The sequence below is a fragment of the Athene cunicularia genome (genome assembly GCF_003259725.1).
Source record: "Athene cunicularia isolate RWA chromosome 8 unlocalized genomic scaffold, athCun1 chr8_part1, whole genome shotgun sequence".
NCBI classification, from domain to species: domain Eukaryota; kingdom Metazoa; phylum Chordata; class Aves; order Strigiformes; family Strigidae; genus Athene; species Athene cunicularia.
The window spans coordinates 17,720,516-17,740,253 of record NW_020799109.1 but is presented as its reverse complement, the minus strand read 5'-3'; the positions used below and the strand labels follow the sequence as shown (position 1 = coordinate 17,740,253).

The 19,738-nt window shown below is 36.2% G+C and overlaps 1 protein-coding gene across 1 annotated transcript in view; it reads right to left on the bottom strand.

Moving 5' to 3' along the window:
* Nucleotides 1-16,301: 16,301 nt before the first annotated feature.
* Nucleotides 16,302-19,738, bottom strand: part of ZNF326 (zinc finger protein 326) — a 28,680-nt gene continuing 25,243 nt past the window's right edge. The window contains exon 12 of the mRNA XM_026853771.1: nucleotides 16,302-17,030. Within this exon, the coding sequence (XP_026709572.1) occupies nucleotides 16,866-17,030 (165 nt within the window). The 3' untranslated portion in view covers nucleotides 16,302-16,865. The remainder of the gene's footprint in view (nucleotides 17,031-19,738) is intronic.

Here is a 19,738-nt window from a genome sequence, read left to right as displayed (position 1 = left end):
CTTTCATCCTAGAGGCAGCTACATTTTATTGATGAGTGATACCCAATACAGTAATTTTTAAAGAACTGGGTATCCCTTGGAAGGTACGATACTGTTTAATAAGCTCATCACCATATACCCTTGTTTTACCACTGCCTTATCTGCCAAATTATATTTTGCAAGAACAAAAGCAGACAAACAATCCTAAACAGACACCTACCCTATATGTTCAGCAGATAATTGGAAGTGTCTGCAGCCACAGGAACACTCACCTGAATATATGGTAAGACAACAAACAGCCTAGGTTACAAGTTCTACACTCATTCACCTGCAGCAGGGAACTCTACCAGATTTCACATCTAACTGTGAAGTTTCCTTATCTGCTCAAAAATGTTCTTGAACTACACACTACCTTTGAATTTTCATCGTTGGCTGAATCTGACAAAACTCTTGGTATCATATCTCTCTCTCACTCATCTTGAGCAGATCTTGTTAGTGCAGATTAGAACTTGTTAAAGATTAATTCTTAAAGCATCCTCAAGCTTTCTTTTCCAACAAAGGAAACATCAATTATAGGCTCACACATAAACTTTGCCCCTATCTTGAATACTTGCTGCCCTTTATAAATCTTAGATTTCTTCCCCTTGTGTGTGTTCAAAGGAGAGATTTTATTGCCTCCAGGGGTTGTTAAACTGATTGCAATACCACGTATTTAGAGCAGTTCAGTGGGAATTAAGCTGGTTCAATGCTGTCAGACCCAGAATATAGCTGTCAAATAGCATTACAAGTAAAACACCCTTGATAAGAAATAATGACCAGATGTCAATCTGTTTTTTTACCAGCAGCACTACAGACTTAGCTTGCCAATAAAAAATGCAATATTTTGCACATTATAGCGGCTATGCTTTTGTGATGCTGCATAGTAAAGGGTATTTCAGCCTTTCAATTTAGCTTATTTTTAGATGATACAATTTGATCACAAAAATGTGTGTCTCAAACTTACCTTGGATTCAAAGCAGCAATGAGCAGTCTTGCTTTACCTCCTCTCTTCTGTAAAAAAAATAAATTTAGAAGAACCCCAAATGAATGCATGCATTAAAATTTCATTAATCTTATTTCCTAAATGTTAGCCAGCAGAAATTAAAACATCCAATTTGGCTGCTTTATGCTATTACAGCACAAAGGTTCAAGTTTCAGATATCCATAACTTCCCACTACAATGCAACCAATTAGGTACTGTTATTTTTCTCATTTATGGATTGTTTTTTAATGACTGCGTCATGCACAAAATTGCTACATTTCTTATGACTTCTTTTGCAGATCCAAATATTTCTCTCTTATATGAAGAATTAACACGTAATAAATATTTTAATACTTAAATACTCACTATTCCTACTCCAACACTTACATAGTACTCTAACACTTAAAATAATCACGTTAACAATACATTTACAAATGTGTATTAATTTTCAATAATGCTAAAAGCTTATTGTTCCCATAAATAAGACTTTAAAACCTAAAATAAAAATGTTACCTAGACACAACTTAAGACTCATTTATCCAGATGTGATGGGGTTCAAAGTAACATGCCTGAAAACTTGGTTTAGATAAAGCAGGAGATACTGCAAAACGTCTGTAATAATCTGGGGTCAATTTCAGCCAGAATAAACATTTCAAGATTTTGTCTAGGAGAGATGCAAAAGGAATTATATACAAAGGAAGAACAATGAAAAATATAATTTAATGTCCTTCAAAAAGGCATTTTAAAAGTAAGTACAGTATACAGCTCCCCAGGAGCCACTGATGAACGAACAAATTACACTAGGAATACAAAACACAATCCAAACTCTAAAGCATGATAAGACTAAGACTGTGGAAGCCAAATTGTGCTTTCCAGGGCATTCAAAGCAGGCACCTGTTGACAGCAGTGAAAATCCCAGCACATATGAGAAAATTCATGTAATATGTTTAAAACAATAGCAGTACTTTGACAGAAACCTATAAAAATAAGAACAAAAAAAAATATAAAAGGTATCCTAATACTGTCTCCCAATTTAAACCTGGAAATACTTTCCATCCCTGAAATAAGCAAAGGACAGACAGCATCTTTGCATTTACTACTTTCAAAATCACACCTGCTTTTTCCACATTGTAAACTTTTTCCCTGCATTTTATTAATCCACTATGAACAAAGAAGCCATATTAATAGCTATCTGAGATGCAACTAAAAGAAACTTGCACACAGCTGAAAGCATGCGCTTCAAGTATGCATACAGACAGGGAAAAAAGGACAAAACCGAGAAACTACCCTTAATCTGACAGCTTCAATTAGGCTGTACAAAACCTGAACATTTCAGAGCTGGTGAGCCACTGCAAGTCCTTACATACCTATGCAATTCCCTATCTTCAGTGAATCTACATAATATGGAAGTTAACTCTGAACGTGGCCAGAACATTTGAATAAAGGTTTATGGGTTTGAGATTTTTTTTATAGTTGATATGTTTCAGAACATAAAGTCACAGTAAAGCATGACTGTTGCCAGTTTCAGACCCTGATCTTCCTTATCAATTAAGGGCTTTGAGTTCAAACTGTCCCTTAAACTCACTGCGTACTCATTGTACAGTAAAAGGCAATACTAATACCAGGCAACAGTACAACATTACAATCACTCTAAAAGATAAAAATATATGTTCCAATGCATTTAATGAAGTAAATTCTACTTTCTGCATTAACGATCAATGTTCATTATTAATGGCTAAAGTACTGCATGGGGTATTCCCTTCTGGATGAATTCATAAGAATTAACTTCCACTTTTGCTTTAACACTTCTGTTCCTCTTGTGAAATGTTTACAGCTCACACACCAATGCCAGAGGAGTAACAGATTTCAACTCAATGCCATCATTTCATAACTCCACTTAAGGAATCACAGGAGAATACTGTGTCTCCACTGACCAATATGAATAATTTCACATTGAGAGATAAATAAGGAAAAGATGAAGCATTTATCCAAAAATCAATCCAGACACACATGCAAGACTCCCTTTCATTTTTTCATTCTTAATTGAAGTGGGAGGTAACTGTGTGTGACATCATTTTGCTTCCATTTATACAATTCAGCACCTAGTCTTTAATTATAGATTGTGGCTAACTAGCACAAGTTTTTTACAACTGATGTTGAAAAGCTGTCCTTCAATTGGCTTTGTAAATTATTTATTTTCTGTATTGCAGGTACTCTACAACCAGTCAAATTTTACTGCAGGCAAGGTTCTTTTAAATTTACTTGTATTTCAGCAAATTTTCCTTAATTGAAAATCAATTGTGTTTCATTCAGAAAGAGCATCAACCAATGCATCAAACTGACATAATCATTATCTAGCGTGATAAAAAACACTGCAATAAAATATGGTTTGAACTTTACATAAAAAAAATAGAACTTTGCTGCCCTCTACCTGTCAATTTCCAGACTGTGGGAGAAGACAGAAAAATGGTAACTATGTCCAAAGCCCCAGACTTTTCACAGAATACAAAAAAGAGCTCAGAATTCAGCTACGATTACACGATCCGTCTTGATCAAGCACGAAATCAAAATCACCAATATTGTCCCCACTTACTGAATTTAAATGAGGGACTATCATAAAACTATTTGGAAAACACAAGAAATCCAGCCAACCAGTTCATTTGCTTATTATTAAACATGGAATGCACAATCATTGTAGGAAGAATGCTAAAGGCTTTTAATTATATTCAGCTGGAAGTTACTGTCCCCAAAATCACTCATTTAATCATCCATTACTAGGACTACGAGCATAGCTTCCCTCAGGCCAAAGCCACTCCATTTCTTTTCTGCCCTGGTTCAGTAGATTTTCTTTCTGTTGCACTAAAAAGTGATCAACATCACCAAAATCACTGAAACAAAAGAAAATCTCCCTTTCCTTCTTCCATCAGAAATCCAAACTGCATTTGTGCTAAACACTTGTGACCAGAGAATCAGCACAATCATTACAGCATTCAAGTCAAACACTGTTAAATTTAGATGGCAACAGTTTTACTCCTCCTTTTAAAACCTTTTAAGCCTTAATGCCCACTTAATTAAACCTTAATCCCCAGTAGCCTATCCACCTTCCCCTCTCATTGAAGCGCGCTAAGGCCTTCCAATGAATACCTCCCACGTCTCCCATTAGTTCTATCAAACAGAGACTGACACACTGTCCTTAATACTGTGATGGTTAAAAACAAACAGGATAAACCAGCATTTGCTTCTATGAAATTAAAAGCTAAGCAACCACTTTCCACCCACTGCCCAACTCACCTTTTGGTGACTGAAGCCATTAGTCAAAACGAGACATACATTGAATACAATGAAGGTCTACTGCACTTTAATGAAATCCTAAAATTGTACCACAGACTTACAGCACACCAGGTGAAACATCTAGAGTATGGCATTAACTTTAAAACATAATGAATCTAGGGATTGATTTTAAAACATAATTATTAATAATTTAAAATTATAAAATATAATTGAATCTAGGGAATATAAACACAGAAGCAAGATCCACTTTCTTAATTCTACTATTTGAAAGCCAGTATGAAGTAAAACAAGATGTTAAACCTTTTTAGATATATCCTTGATCTACTTCTCTTCTGACAAAAGCCCTCCTTTACACAGAAGGAAAATCCATTGATGGTTGTTCCAACATGTTTTAATTAGTAACATTAACAATCTTTCAGATCTGACTGTTATTAAAATTAAGGAATCTGCATGGAGATAACTTATCTTTCATTAGGGAATGAAATTCTCAACTTCTGAGAAGCTTGGCAGGAAGACAGACAGCTCCTGCTCTGGGCAGTTTATAAAGACGTAAGAAGAGCATACACTATTTGGAAAGCAAGAGGGAGCAAGAAGGCCTTCTCAGTCACGGTCTAAGTTCTACTTCCTGGCAAAGCTAACGAATCAACACTGATCATCTCAGGATTACACCAGGCTCTGCTGCCTACCACCGTAGAGGATAAAAAGCCTCCAAGAAATTCCCTTGGGATCTCATTTTATTGACCATGCTGCGGCACAAAAACTATACCAGTGGGCTCCATTATAAAGCCTTAAGACAGAGAGCCAGACAGACTTGGCAACTGAGATTTTGTTGTTTTGTTGGGTTTTTTTAATCTTGAGTTTGTTTTAAAGAACAAAACAACTCATTTTTTGTGAAATTCCTAGAAAAAGAGGAAAAAAGGCAAGCAAGGCTTTCAAAAAGAACTGAAAAATCAGATGAATTCCACATAACACAAAATAACTTTTGAATGCAAACAGTGCAGAGACACTTCAGGAATACAAGGACTGAAACACTGAACAGGCACCTCTTTTGCTCATGGAAAATTAATTAAATTAAAGCATCTTCAACAGAAGAATACAGGTACAGAGTAGGCAATTTATTTAAACAGAAGTCCTCTGGTTATTAAAGTCATGACAGCCACAAAATATGTGATTCTGTCGTAGGCTTTCTCTTGGAATCTCAAAATACTTTCAGCTGCTTTATAAACTTTACAATTTCCTGATCCAAGTGAGAAGTTTAACCACTACTAAATGAATTTCTGTAAGACATCAGAAGACTCTGAAGATCTAAACACAAGCAGAGAACCCTTGACCCCTATTCAGTTACTTCTAGAGCAATACTTTCCTCTCATACTATCATTTATTCAAGGTTTTGGGGTTTTGGGGTTTTCTTGTTTGTTTTGGAGTTTCTTAAGTACCAGCACTCCCAAATAGCAGTCAAACAAATAAGAAACTAGAAGTACAAGAAAAACTCTTTGAAGTATTCCTTCCCCAACCCATAGAAGCTCTCCAAATTTAGAGGTCAATGCAAAGGACGTAACCCCTGTTTTTAAGGAAGTATTTTACCTCCACTGATAGAATTGGAGCAACCTGAAATCTATTCTCCTGTGAAGGGAGGATGATTTTTTTTCTGACCCACTCAGAAAGGAACAAATACAGTAAGTTTTACAAGCACGTGTAGTATTGCTAGGGAAAATCACTAGAAAAACATCTTACAAACATTCTGCATGTGTATGCTTCTACTGTAATGTTAAAGTCTAACTGGCTTGCCTCTATGACAGTCTGCTGATAAAGCCCAAAATAATTTTACAAACTATGGACATTGACTTAAAACTTAGGATAAAATAAAAATCAAGCCCCTTATAATTAGGATTATTTTTCTTACGTTATGAAAAAGAACTCCACAATAATCATGAAAGAAAGAAGTTATGGCCAAGCTCCATTTGGAAAGACAATATGGGTCCCTGGAACTAAACAGTTGAACGTATCTTACAGAAGTAAGCAGAGGTCTGAAATGACACTGCTCATTCATGCAACTTTGCATTCCTGTTTTGCATTTTGTCTTTTAGTCACTTAAAATCTCAGGCACTTTAGTTTCTGTAATACAAAAGGTATGCTGAAGTTGGAACCGTTTGGATTTTGGTGTTCAGTAATGTAATTGCATGTGGATTTAAATGCAGTCTCTACATTAAAAATACTGGGAAAAATTTAAGAAAAGTTTGAGGAGCTGAAGAATAGATAACTCCTTTTGTATGTTCTTTGAAAGATTAATAGTTGCCCCTCTGTTCACACTTCTGCTTCCAGCAACATTTATCATTGATTCAAAGGTTGAAAAAAAATAGTGAATGAACAACTGGCCAGAGGGGGGAGAAGAAGTCACTCCTATATAAAATATCCATACCACTTTGATGAGAAATCAGATACAATAAGCAGTAAAAGAAATGTGACAGGGGAAGGAATCAGAGACGCAGAAGAGAAAATAAGTTGATCTTGATTTACAATGCTGACATCAACCTAAGAATTAACATTTGTTTAAAACACAGCTAGTATGTAGAAAGAATAGGGGTAACCACTACAGTACCCTCCACAGACTCAAGACACAAAAGATTATGAACATGGTAAAAGAGAAGTGAAAAGATAATATCCTATCAAAGATACAGAATTTAGCGCTGCCTCTGATTTTGCCATGTTCCTTAGTCATACTTCCAGAGAAATTCAGTAAATATTTATGACATGGATGAGTAGTAGTAGTAGGGGCTACAGCATGCAGAAAAATATCAAGCAAAATTCACATTCTGACAGTCAGTTTTCACAAAGCAGGAAGCTGTTGGTTTCTGCCTGAAAGAATGCCTCTTCACAAGAGCAAAGCTTTCACAAAAAAATCCTACTACATTTAAAACTTCCTGCATTACCTGGTATTTTATATTTGAAACATCTCATCTTGAAATGCTTGTTGACTTTTTTAAATCAATCTGAACCATAAAGAAAAATGTTTAGAATGTTATTAATTTAGTTTGCTAGTCTTTGTGAGCATTTTTGCAAGAAACACAAAATGAAAATCAGATTGTTTGAAAAATCTGTGAAATGGAAGCAACTTAGTTCTGTCTGCTGAAGGTCATTCCTTATTTTGGCTATATTTAATGTCCAAAAAATCATATTGTCATGAAGAGCCAGCTAAAAGGAGCCTCTTGAGAGCAGCAAGGATAAAACAAATACCTATTAATGTTGACACAAAATTCATTTTAGCTAACCAACAATATATTAATTACATCACACACAAATATTGTAAACCTACTAGTGTCCATCTTCTCAACAAGCAGAGTGCTTAGATTTCATGCAAAAGTAATTAGCAAACCACCATGCACTGGCACAGAACTTTGCATGCTCTGAACTGTTTTATGTACATGTTCCTACATTCACTAGGACTTTCTGCCTGCCAAGTTTTGCTGTAGTTAAACAAGACTAAAGAGACAATGGTTATTTTACATTTACTTTCAAAGCTTGAAACTCATTTAAATTATCTGATAAAAAAACACCTTAATTCCAACAGTCTACTGCAGTTTAATAATCGTTAACTCTTTCAGTACAAATTCATTAGGGATGAATTTATACACTTCCATATTCAATTTGGGCAACTGAATCCTTTGTTTAAAATAAAAAAAAAAAAAAATAATTAAAAATAGAGTCTCTGTGGACAGAGACACTTAAACTTTAAACAGGATTTTCTCTCTGACTTCCTGAATTCCCATCTGAGGAAGGATAGGCTAAAGGCCATAAATGTAGAGCTATCTTTACAAACAAGACTGAAATACAAGTCAAACATCACTCAATTTCCCTTGGTTTGTCCTCTGAGCTAGCTACTCTTGTTTCTTCTGACAGACTAGTGTCCTGTAACCTTTCTGGAGGAGCTGGAGAGAAGACTATCAGTTCTTAAAAATATGCACAAGAAACTAATGTGAAAAATATACATGAAAAGTAGAATAGTTTTGTTTCATTAAGGTTCCATCTTTTCTTTATGGATTAACATTCACAGAGCATGTATGGAATTGTATTTCTATCATATCAGAAAAACTATCAGTTTTGTAAGAGTAGTGTTGATGAAATGTCCAACACTCGATCTTATTAAAACAGGCTGGGTGTTGCTGTCAGCGGAAACTTTGCCATTGGCCTCAACGCACTGGTGACTTAGCACAGAGCATACTACTTTTATCAAACACGCAACTGTTGTTTTCCATATACTGAATGTTTTCCCAGTAAATAGCAAATCACTAAACTTAGGCAGTTTAATCTCCTTTAAAGCTGCTACATAAAGTAAAATTAGTCTGACAATTGTGCCAGCATTAAAACTGCTTGGATAAGCCAAGTGTAACCAAAGGCTGATAACATATGCGTAACACCTTGCATTTAAAAATAGCCCATTACACTTCATTAATCTCAAGGTTTAAAACAGATGATGGAGGTTTATGAGAAAATGAGTATCAGCTTTCAAGCAGATCCTTTCTAAATGATTTATAGTTAAAATACATATCAATGCCGCTATACAGACATGAAAGTTGAAAAAAAAAAATAAAATAGTTGAAGTGAATATATCTAGATTATAAAACTGCAAAAGCTGTAGGACAGGGATCATCTTCTGTCTGTACTCTGAAATGCCTGCCAGGCTTTTGGGTGGTGTGCAGACACCAAGTAACATCTTCATGAGGCATGTGTAGCATAAAGGTCAATCAATCAGTCAATCACATTTTTCAAACTATGTCTTTTCCTGTTACAATGTGAATGCTGCCATTTCACAAGAGTGTTTAGAAAACAGCTGTTATTTTAAAAAGTTGGTGTTGTATTCTCATAGAGTTCAATAAAAAGCCAGGAAATCCCTGGAATTAGAAAACCTATACAGCTGTCCTCCTTACCTCTTATCCATGTGACACAGAAATGCAGATTGTGACTACATTGTGTAGATCTAGGCAGTGAATGTAGCCTTACAAGATGCTTAGATTGAGTCTATTTCTTCTCACTTAAAGTTACATTATGCTAGACTTAAGGCATGCTTTATTTACATGCATTCAGTCTCTAGTGGGAGTTTATATACTGTGCACTGGGTAATTCTCTAAGTGAACAACAGTCCAGCATCAAGAAGAGTTTCATGCAGAATACAAATAGAAAGCATTAGACGACTACCTCCCAGGGACAGTGAGTTCCCTGGGCTTACGTTGGGGATGAGGATTGGTCGATCTGTTCACCCTCAGGGGCTGTCTGGAATTATAGATCAGGGACCTTATTGTCATACCCCAGCTGCTGCACAAAGCCACTAGAAGAAAGGAGATTTACGAGTATTTCAGCAGCACTGAACAAGGGATACAGAAGCTATACAACTGGGAGTACAGTGGCTCTAAATCTGTAGGCATTATGCAAAAAGAAAATGCAGAGTTCGGCATCAAGGGAGCTCTCCCAGAGCAATAGGACATCTTTGTAAATTCTCTAAAGAATAAATTTAACAGTTATTAAAGAACAACACCCTGTTATCGCAGTCACTGAACTTTACATCACAAGGAAAGATGCAAGGGATTTTCAGAAAGACATCTGTCATTTAACAGTGACAGTGACCTCAGCACTGACGAGCAATTCAAATCCCCAGTGATGGAAACAAATTAACCCCTTGGTACACAGTGTGTTGAGAACTCCAGCATTAGGACAGCTGCGCATGTAATGGTAAAGCCTACAGAATGTTTTACCTTCAGACAAGCAGTAGATGAAATGAGGTATATTTTTTAAATTATAATTGCCGCTGTACATAAAAAACACTTAGGACATTATTTAACATCATGCTGTTAACAGTCTTCAAAATGGTGCAAAGGAATTTCAGTGGCAAAACTACACCCTTCACTGAAAAATGTATAACTTAGTATTTAAGGACTGGGCACACAAGTAGGAAGGCTTGTGTGCCCAGTCCTTTACGTATACATCCATTCCGCATGGCAATCGTGTTTTACCAAGAGGGTGTTCAGTCAGATTCAGAACTGGGAACCCTCCAGAATCCTGCACAGTCTTTTCACTAGGAACTGCCACCATATTGGCCCGCAACGTGATCTGACCTTAACTCCTATACATAGTCCTAAAGAAACCTAGGGAGAAGTACAGAATCTGCCCATCTGTTCTAAACACTCAGCAGATGTCTGCAGGGCAAGAGGGATAGGCCATAGAGATTACTTCATCCCAATGACTTTAGTAGCCCCCATGATACCTATGGAGAGTAGGACTGGACAATAAGCTCTAAGGACTAATATAGTAAGACGTTCAGCCCTGCTTGACCCCACCTCACATTCTGTGCATTTCCACATACAGAACTAGCACAACACAAGACAAAGCATCTCTCCTTGGAGGGGCACCATACTTTTGACTAGACAAACCATCACAACTAAGGCAGGCGACTACATCTGTCCAGTGCAGAAGGCTCCTTCCCTCCACAGACAACTGTCCTTCTTGAACATTGACTTTACCTCACACCTGAACTGACTATTCACTTTTCCCAAATAAAAACACATTAGAGACACATGGTGGGAAATCCTGTTTTAGTCTGGCAGAGACCTCAGCTTTCATAACTTTAGTTTCACCCATGGGAGGAGATGTTCCTGTAGCATCACAGATTGCTTAGTAGGTCAAGATTATTCCTTTCTCTGCCCACTCCACCCCCCCTTTTTTTTGTTTACTGTGGCATTTAACAAGTGTGTTATTTATCACTAACAAACAAAAGTTCCAGCAATAGATACAGAGGCTGAAAACAAGGGCAATGCCATATGGAGCCCCATACTATAAATCAGTTTTAGGCTTTTAAAATAAGATGTGGTAGAGATTGTCTAAGATTTGCCCTTGTCTGATTAATAAGTTAAAATAAATTAGCTTTCTAACGTACATATTCTAGCCCAATAAAAAGATGTTTGATCAGCAAGCAAAACACAGTTGACATTAGCTAGGATGACTACACAATCATGGTCCTCCCCAGCCTATAAATCTATGGCCTTAACAGAGTATGTCACTGTACTCCAAGTAAACTGACTGTATCCTAAACAAACTGCTGATCTGACATCACAGTCCCATCCCTTGGTAATTAGGTTCCAGACAGATGCCTTTAATGCCGAGTAAAATATTCAGACAATATAAAGCACATTTAGATCTTAAGGCAACTGTAAATTGTCCTGCTACCACATGTGCAGTAACTACACACTTATCTTCACTATGTTCTGGGAAATTCAAACAGGCTCCAACATGTTTCAGCCATCTCTGAAGAGCAGTTTACAGGTACTCTTGAAGGAACATTACCAATCGATGGTTTAATGATATTTAATCAACTTCACAGACTAGTAACAGAAGAAAATAAAAGGATCTGGACCACAATGTTACTAGATGGTGATGAAGGACATCTATCTTATGACCTTTCTGAAGTGAGAAGATTGAAAAGGATTGTACATTGTCCAAAATGTTTTTTTTAATGGAGCACATAGACATTTGCTGCTCTTTTCCTAACTCCATACAGCTGTTCTGCTCTTAATCTTTGACAAATGCTCACTTTAACATGCTTATTCACAATATGTGCATTACTTCTGCCACCATATTATCCATTCTTAGCTTTTCTGGGACCCCACAAAAGCTCCTACCGTTCTTGACTTACCTTCACAGCTTTGGTCATAGAGAGAACCCTATCAACACAGACACAGTTTGGAATACACATGTTCTACAGTCCACAAGGAAGACGTATGGGATAAAGAAGAGTGAGAATGGCAAGTCTCCATGAAAAGAACAGGCATATTTGGTGCAAAGACTCAAATGTTTGACCTGAAGTGGACCACAAAAGCAAGAAGGTTATTTATTCCTTGTTCTCCCATAGCACCTAGTATTCTTCAATCCTGAAAAAAAACCCCAACCATACTTCTGCATACAAGCAGAACTGTGTTTTAAATCAGAATCACAGGATAGTAGGGGGTCTTGGGGTCTTGTTAAGAAGCCTTCTCTTTCATGTTTTTGCCTCAGCAGATTTTGATGCTCCAATTCACCCTCTAGGTATTTATTCCTTTTCCTGTGGGCATCAGCTTTGAAGTACCAAAGGATGGGATGAGGAAAGCTTAGATTTGTAGAATAAGATCAGAAGCTCTTTTGTTTTAGATGTTGGACTTTAGTTTATACACATTTTTATTTATACAGAAAGTCTTATTCATTGGCTGGCTGTATTTAAAACCAGTCAAATCTGTTTAAAGACAGCTGAATTGAGCTGCAGGACATAGTACAGTTACAGTTATTTTAAAAGCAAGTACAGTATTGTAAGCCTAAAATGTTGGAAATTTTTAGAAGTTACCTTAAAAACAAATTGAACAGATACATTATTAATTTTTATACTCAACTCGGAACAAGCCTTCATTACTAACAAACCTGATGTAAAATTTCGGCCCTCTCATGATTTGAGGGACTTCATCGCAGGCCATAGACCCAAGAGGATGTGGGACTTTCCAAGCCTTTCCTTTCTTTAAGCTGGGAGGAAGCATCTAGGAGAGACCCAACTCTCTGATGGTTATGGGCACTCCTTACAATAAAGTTTCTCCCTAAAATCCTAAAGTTGAGCAGGTGAGAACTTCATTTAGTGGAAGGATAACAACTGAAGAAAAGGTCTGGATCCTCTATTTTAGAGCTGCTTAAAAAGAGCAGGAAGCATTCCAGCATCTGAAAAATACTGGAAGATTAGATTGGCATTTAAGGAAAAGCTTGATTTTTTTTTTTTTTTTTTTTTTTTTTTTTTAGCAAGAAAATTTATAGTTAATATTTCAGCAAGCTGAAAACTAATTTAATTTATTCTTAGCTGTAAGCAATACAGGCAAAGCCAAAGCAAGAGAATCTACAGGCTCATTTCAAGATTCCAATCTTTTGCATAGCATGAGAACAACCCAGATATTACAGTATTTCAGCAAGCTGAAAACCGATTTAATTTATTCTTAACTGTAAGCAATACAGGAAACACCAAAGCAAGAAAATCTAGAGGCTCACTTCAAGATTTTAATCCTTTGCGTAGCATGAAAACAAGCCAAATACTACATCCATGTGATGCTAATCATTCTACAGTTATACTGTGTAGCAAAAAATAACTGTATATTAAAAGAATAGTGCATTTGGGCTGCAGTACACATAACACACACGTTGGTAGTTATCAGCATGTGTACATTGCAAGGATTAGTGCCCCTACATCTTTCTACCGTACTGTACTTCCTACCCTGCAAGTTCAACCCTTAACAAAAACACATAGAATATTTTTTCAACATTTCTCATAGAAAAAAAGATTTAATTTCTAGCTCCAGGAAGAGGTAGTTAGAGCATAAAATGATTTTCATGTATTTCTTCAGCACAACTATGAATGAACACACCATTAAGCAGCATCCTGTAAAAGATAAAAAAGATGTTTCCAACAGAAATTAAATACCATTATTATCACTATGAAACTCAAATCCTTTCAATTCTTGTGCAAAGTAAATCCTCACCTGAAACATTCCATGCAATCTTAGCTACTTAGATCAGGGTACCATATATTTTCTGTTGATTCCACTCAAGACACTAAAGAGTTCTAATCCTGTTCCAGTGCATGAGCTGTAGAGCAAGATCTAGGACAGCCTTTTTTATTCCCCAACAGGTATTTTTAAGCATCCTGAAATTCTTAACATCATCTGATGCCACTTTCTAACAACAAAATTCCTTGTCAAACATCCTAATACTGGTTCCGGGGTAGGACCTATACCCACCAGCTGTCTATAAACTCCATCCAATTGCTTTTCCCTAACCGACTCTTCAAGAAAACACCGTTAGTAACCAGTCATCATCTGAAGTGTGAGCCATCAATTACATTTCAAGTCCAGTTTTACACAGATCTTTTGTTTAGTTAACTTGGTCTTTAGGCATGCGGGATACAACTATGCTCCCAAATTGTCTGTGGTTTTATAAACTGTATCACTTGGGATAGTCAACATTCCAAGAAGGTTCTTTAGAAAGGTATTTAGCAAGAGGCATATATTACTGCAATCGACATTTATAAACAGTCAGAAGTTGACAGTACATAGCTAGTCTTTGATGAATGCAAAGGAAACTGGAAAGGCCTCTTACCAGGGGTGTGTAAATAAATATACCTGTATATTCTGACAGGTATCATCATCCAGAACTGCCTAGAACTGTGGTCTTTATTTCTAAGATTCTGAAATAAACAAATGCAATCCCCACTCAGTTTGGAATAACTGGGATGGTGGGGCAGGCCACAGTTTATCAGGAATCTGTGTCATCTGGAATGGCAACAATCATTCCCTCAAATTATACTTCGTTACTGATGTTTCATCAAATTAAATTAATTTCCTACATTAGCTACAAAAGGGACTCAATTAAAAGCTCCTTCTAAGCCTACAGAAAAGGGTAACCAGCAGTTGCCCCCCCTTCAATCTGTCATTTAAGTTTAAACTATCAACAGACTATAGGTAAGAACTGTCAGTATACAGAAGTAGTACGTATTTTAGATTACCAGTGAAGTTAAGAATGCTTAAAGGTCAAAGATCCCAAGGATAATATAACTACACCAATGGAAAGAAAGTACCAAGATCTTAGGTAGAACAGCTTATTTTAGCTACTCAGAAGCAACTTAATTCTCTCCAACTAGTAAAGGAGCCATAGACAAAGACAAAAAACCCACCACTTGCAGAAATTTGGGCAGCATCTCAGTTCTCTTAACTACTGCAAACAAGTTCTCAGGCTAAAGCTCTCGCCAGTTCCTAGAACACTGATAAAGTTCCTGTTGTCTGGGAAGAGATCAGCATCTTCCTCTTGTAGGGCAAGAGATCTACAAATAGAACACATAAATAGTTGAGTGACCATATGTAAGGCAGAAGGGAAGATTACACCTTAAAAAGTAATGCAAACATGAATCTTAATCCTAGCCTTAAGATGGAGAACAGAAGAATGAGTGCTTAGAGATCTAGAAAGTACTTATTGTTTTAAACTTACACATCCAAGAGATACTGTACAACCAGCTGGAGCCTTAAATCTTTCAATCAACCTATGCTAAGTGTTAGTTCCAAGCTAACCCACTTAAATGTGTAACAATGCTGATTTTTTAAAAACATGCTGATTTTTTAAAATGGAAAAATTATAAGCCACATAGAAAACAAAAGGTCAAGGCACCAAACTCAGTTTCCTCTTTCCTCACAATGTTGTATTTTCTACTCTCCAAGCTACACTAAAAGGCAACAGATAAGTGACTACAATACACAGCATTCTTCGGAGTTGACTGCTACTAGGCTTTCTGATGGACTAATATCTAAAACAAGTATTCCCCATAATACTTGTACACTTTCCCCAGTTCTACAACAGATCAGTAAAAAACCAAATTGGTTAGCATTTGAGATTAGAAGTATTTTAATTTTATCTAACCTCTGTTCACTCTCTGCTTATACCACCTGTATACTGTGATGGCTACAAATTAAAACAAAGGTTCTTCAACAGAAGTGTGCACAATTACATATATGATGAGATTTTGATAAAATTTCCCCATAATGACCACAAGAGATTGTAAAGTTACTTCTGTTAACACATTTAGGGAAAAATTGTGCAAATTACTTAGCTGTACTTAGACACAGTTAAATCAGACATTTCCAGTTCTCATTAGTCAAAAGCTTGATTAGAAGGAACTATGGAAAAACAAGTGTACTTGCATATAATTTCTAAGATAGACAACAGTACACAGCATGTAAATAAACTGAAAGCATGCTTCCCCTAGGCATACTGTAAAGACTAAAGTGCTTATCTGTCCTGGTAGGTGGACTCTGAATACATCAAAAATCAGCTATAAATAACATGAGTCACGAAGATGCAACTACAAACTTTAAATAATTTCAATCATAATATCAATGAAGATTTAATTTGAAACCAATCTGGTAGTTAGCATGGGCAAATACTTTAAACACTGAACTACAGACACTTAAAACAGTAACATTTCTTAAGTGTTTTATTGCTACAAACTGGTACATCTTATCACAAAAAGCTACAAGGCATATTATAACACATACTCTATTATACAGAGTGCAATGCAGTCCCCAAAACAGCCACACTCAACAGCACAGTTTTTGAAGTTAATTATTCTGTACTAAGAGGTAAATATGATAAGCTTATGCCATACAGCATTTAATGTATTTACCCCAAAGACCTGCCTTTCTTTTCAGTTGATTAGACCCAAAATTATTATATCCAACTTTCAATACACACACCAAAAAAATAGGATGCTTAAAAAAATATACAACACAATGTTTTAATCAGCTTTAACAGTCAGTTTTCTATAAAAAGCTCAACTAAAATAGTCTTAATTTCATTTTAAACAAAATCAGAAACACAGAGGAATTATATAAACAAGTTTTCCACGGAATGGAATGCATGCATATGGTGGGGAATCTTCAACAACTTCATCTGAGACTATTAAAAAGTCTTAGCCACTTTTGAGCAGAAATAAAAAGCTGTTTTGCCCCCTTAATATATTTTCATTTTCTTGCACTTAGTTATCTTCAGTGTGGTCTAAAGTGAAGTCAGTTTGTTCTTCAGTTTCTTCTTCCTCCTCTTCTTCTTCTTCTTCCTCACCCTCAACTGGCTCATCAGCTTTGTCCTCTTCTTCCGTCTGCTGCTCCTGAGCCTGATCATTAATTTCAAAAGGATTTTCACCCTGAAGCAGAAGATGGAAAACAAACACTTTGATATTTATTTCAAACATAAAATAAAATAATACTCATTTCAGTGAATGAAAAGGGGAGCCACTAAGAAATGCTATGGTATTTCATACAGCTTTTTAATAGGGTTTGGGGTTTTATTTGATTTAAAATTAGCAACACCTCATTTTTATGCACACTGGAATCTGGGATCCCAATAAACTGTTTTAAAGAAAGTAGAAATGGCATTGAGAAAGAGTCAAAGGGCACTACACACAAACTTCAGTTTAACTTCAACATTCACTAAATCAAAATTACGTTATTAAGTTTCACCATATTTTTAAGAACTACAGCTGCTTCCTTTTTCTCCCCAATCAAATGGAGCAGTTTTGGTCTGCTTTTCCATATTTACAGTCTTTATTCACTCTGAGTAAGCAAACTCTTTAGTAAATTAAAAAGAAATCTAGAATTAATTACATTGACTACCTTGAAATTCATTCCACTGAATCTAGAAAAATTATCAAGCAGACTTCTCAGAAAGTATTTTAAATATGTTGGCATTCTAGTTTCATACTTTCACTATTTCATACCATAATTCAGTACAAGACATACCTCAGCTTTCACTTGTTTAATAAACAATAACAATACAAAGTATTAGGAGTTTCTTCACTAAAACTCCTTTCATGTTCAAACATCTGACAGACTAAATCTGAACATATGACATCAAGCACTAACTACGCCAGGATAATAATTTCAAGAATATTATTTAAAAGATGATCCAGAAGAAAAATTGAGTACGAAGCCCCTTGTCCTTTTCTGCTTAAATATTTTTACTTCAGTTACATTTTTCAGGTAGGGTCTTCCAAATCACTGAAAAACTAGAAAGCTATAAAACCTTTTAGCAAATGCCACTAAGCAAAAACTTGCCTTCACTGTTATTCTAAAATCATAAAATCAGATTTAAAGAGTAACCCAAAGAAAGCAGAAATCTTTGAGACCATGTCCAAGTCCCAGGATAATTTTATGCATGCACTTTGTAGGCCAGCCTATAGCACTTGGATGGTAATGTCTGTTGAGCCCAATCAACTCAGCCTAATCAAAGGCATAGCTGCCACATATAAACCCCACGAGTAAAAGTACTATTTAAACTTATTTAAGATACTAAGTCTGGCTTTTTTAGAAGTAGATTCTCATAGGTAATGGTCAAGTACATAGAGAAAGCTGGTGTCATAACTTATTTGAGCCCAATGGAAATAAGAAAACTCCACATCTCAGATAAAACTCATGCTGCTTTTAAATGATCCACTATCACTTTTGAGTATCACGGGGCTACAGAATACCAAGGAGTATTTCACTGAACAGGTAGCAGTGTCCAACACTGAAATACCAAAAATATTTATTAGCTCAGTAAACAGTCTCATAAAACAACATAAGGAAAAGCAAGCGCCCAAACCAATTCAAATCTAACATCAATGGAAAGCATTATAAAATAAAAAAGACTGAGCATCCAAACCTTATTTCATTAAGGATTAGTTCAACTGCCCAAAACTGTACTTATCTACTTTCCTTTTTGGACAGGAGTGCAACAGACCTCTGACAGAAAAGCTTCTGTTATTTTCCTTCAGTTCAGCCAAATATTTTCAGTCACGTTTGGGTACAGGAACAAGAATTTCCCAGGACAGACAAAAACAAGCTAATTGCTGAGTTAAGAATACACCACCTGGTTAGCTTCATATACATGCTCAGACATTAAACTGAAGACAGGTATCTAAAAGAGTTTCACATGGCCTAATAGAGCATTGTTTCCTAGCAAAAGAAAACAAAAGGTAGCCTTTCTCTGTAAATAATTCACAAGGATATCAGAAGCCCTTTTATAGGTCTGAAAAAAGGAAAGATTAAAAATCCTCTCATGGCTAGGCTAGGCATGATGAACTAGAGCTAAAGAATGCACTTCTAAAAGGACTACCTTCACACTCCTTCAGACAACTTCTGACTGTCCCTGACTCTTGGGGACAAGCTACAGAAAATTGTTACGCTTCATTCCTGTGGAGGCAAGTATATCGCTTCTGGCTAACCTAGCAGAACTGGATTCAGCACACTACTTCTGGCTGAACAGATCTCTATACAATAATCACACACACAAAAAAATTAAGTTGCTTTCCCCAACTGTTTTTTAAGAGAAAAATGCACTTTTCAAGTTCTCAAACTAAGGAAAAAGTTACTGCCCTCAAGGGGAAGATCCTAACAACTGCACTCCTTTCTAGTGATGTAGCATCAGGGGCATCTAGTACAGCATGCAGAGCCAATTTTGATGTTAGTTGATTTTGACAGCCACACTGGTCCCATCTTCCCAGATGGCTTTAAAAAACAAAACAAAACAAAAAAATCCAGAAAACAAGAAAACAGGCATACCACTGAACTGCTGCAGAAAGACTTTATGATGCCTACAGAGCATAAAAATCACAAGCAGATAAGTAGTTTATTCCCAAGAGATGCATTCTTCAGGTTCCTTGTCTCTAGAATATTTAAATTGCAGAGAAAGCTTAAGACTGTGAACTGGTATTTACAACCAAAGCTTCCGCATTCAAATGTCCCCAGAAACCACTCTCTATATCTATTTATAACAGGTCTCTTAAACCTGACCCAAAAGGATACCAAAGTCTGCCTACCTAACTGGTAAACTTTAGAATCCCTTCACTAATACACATGATCAATCAGTCCCAGA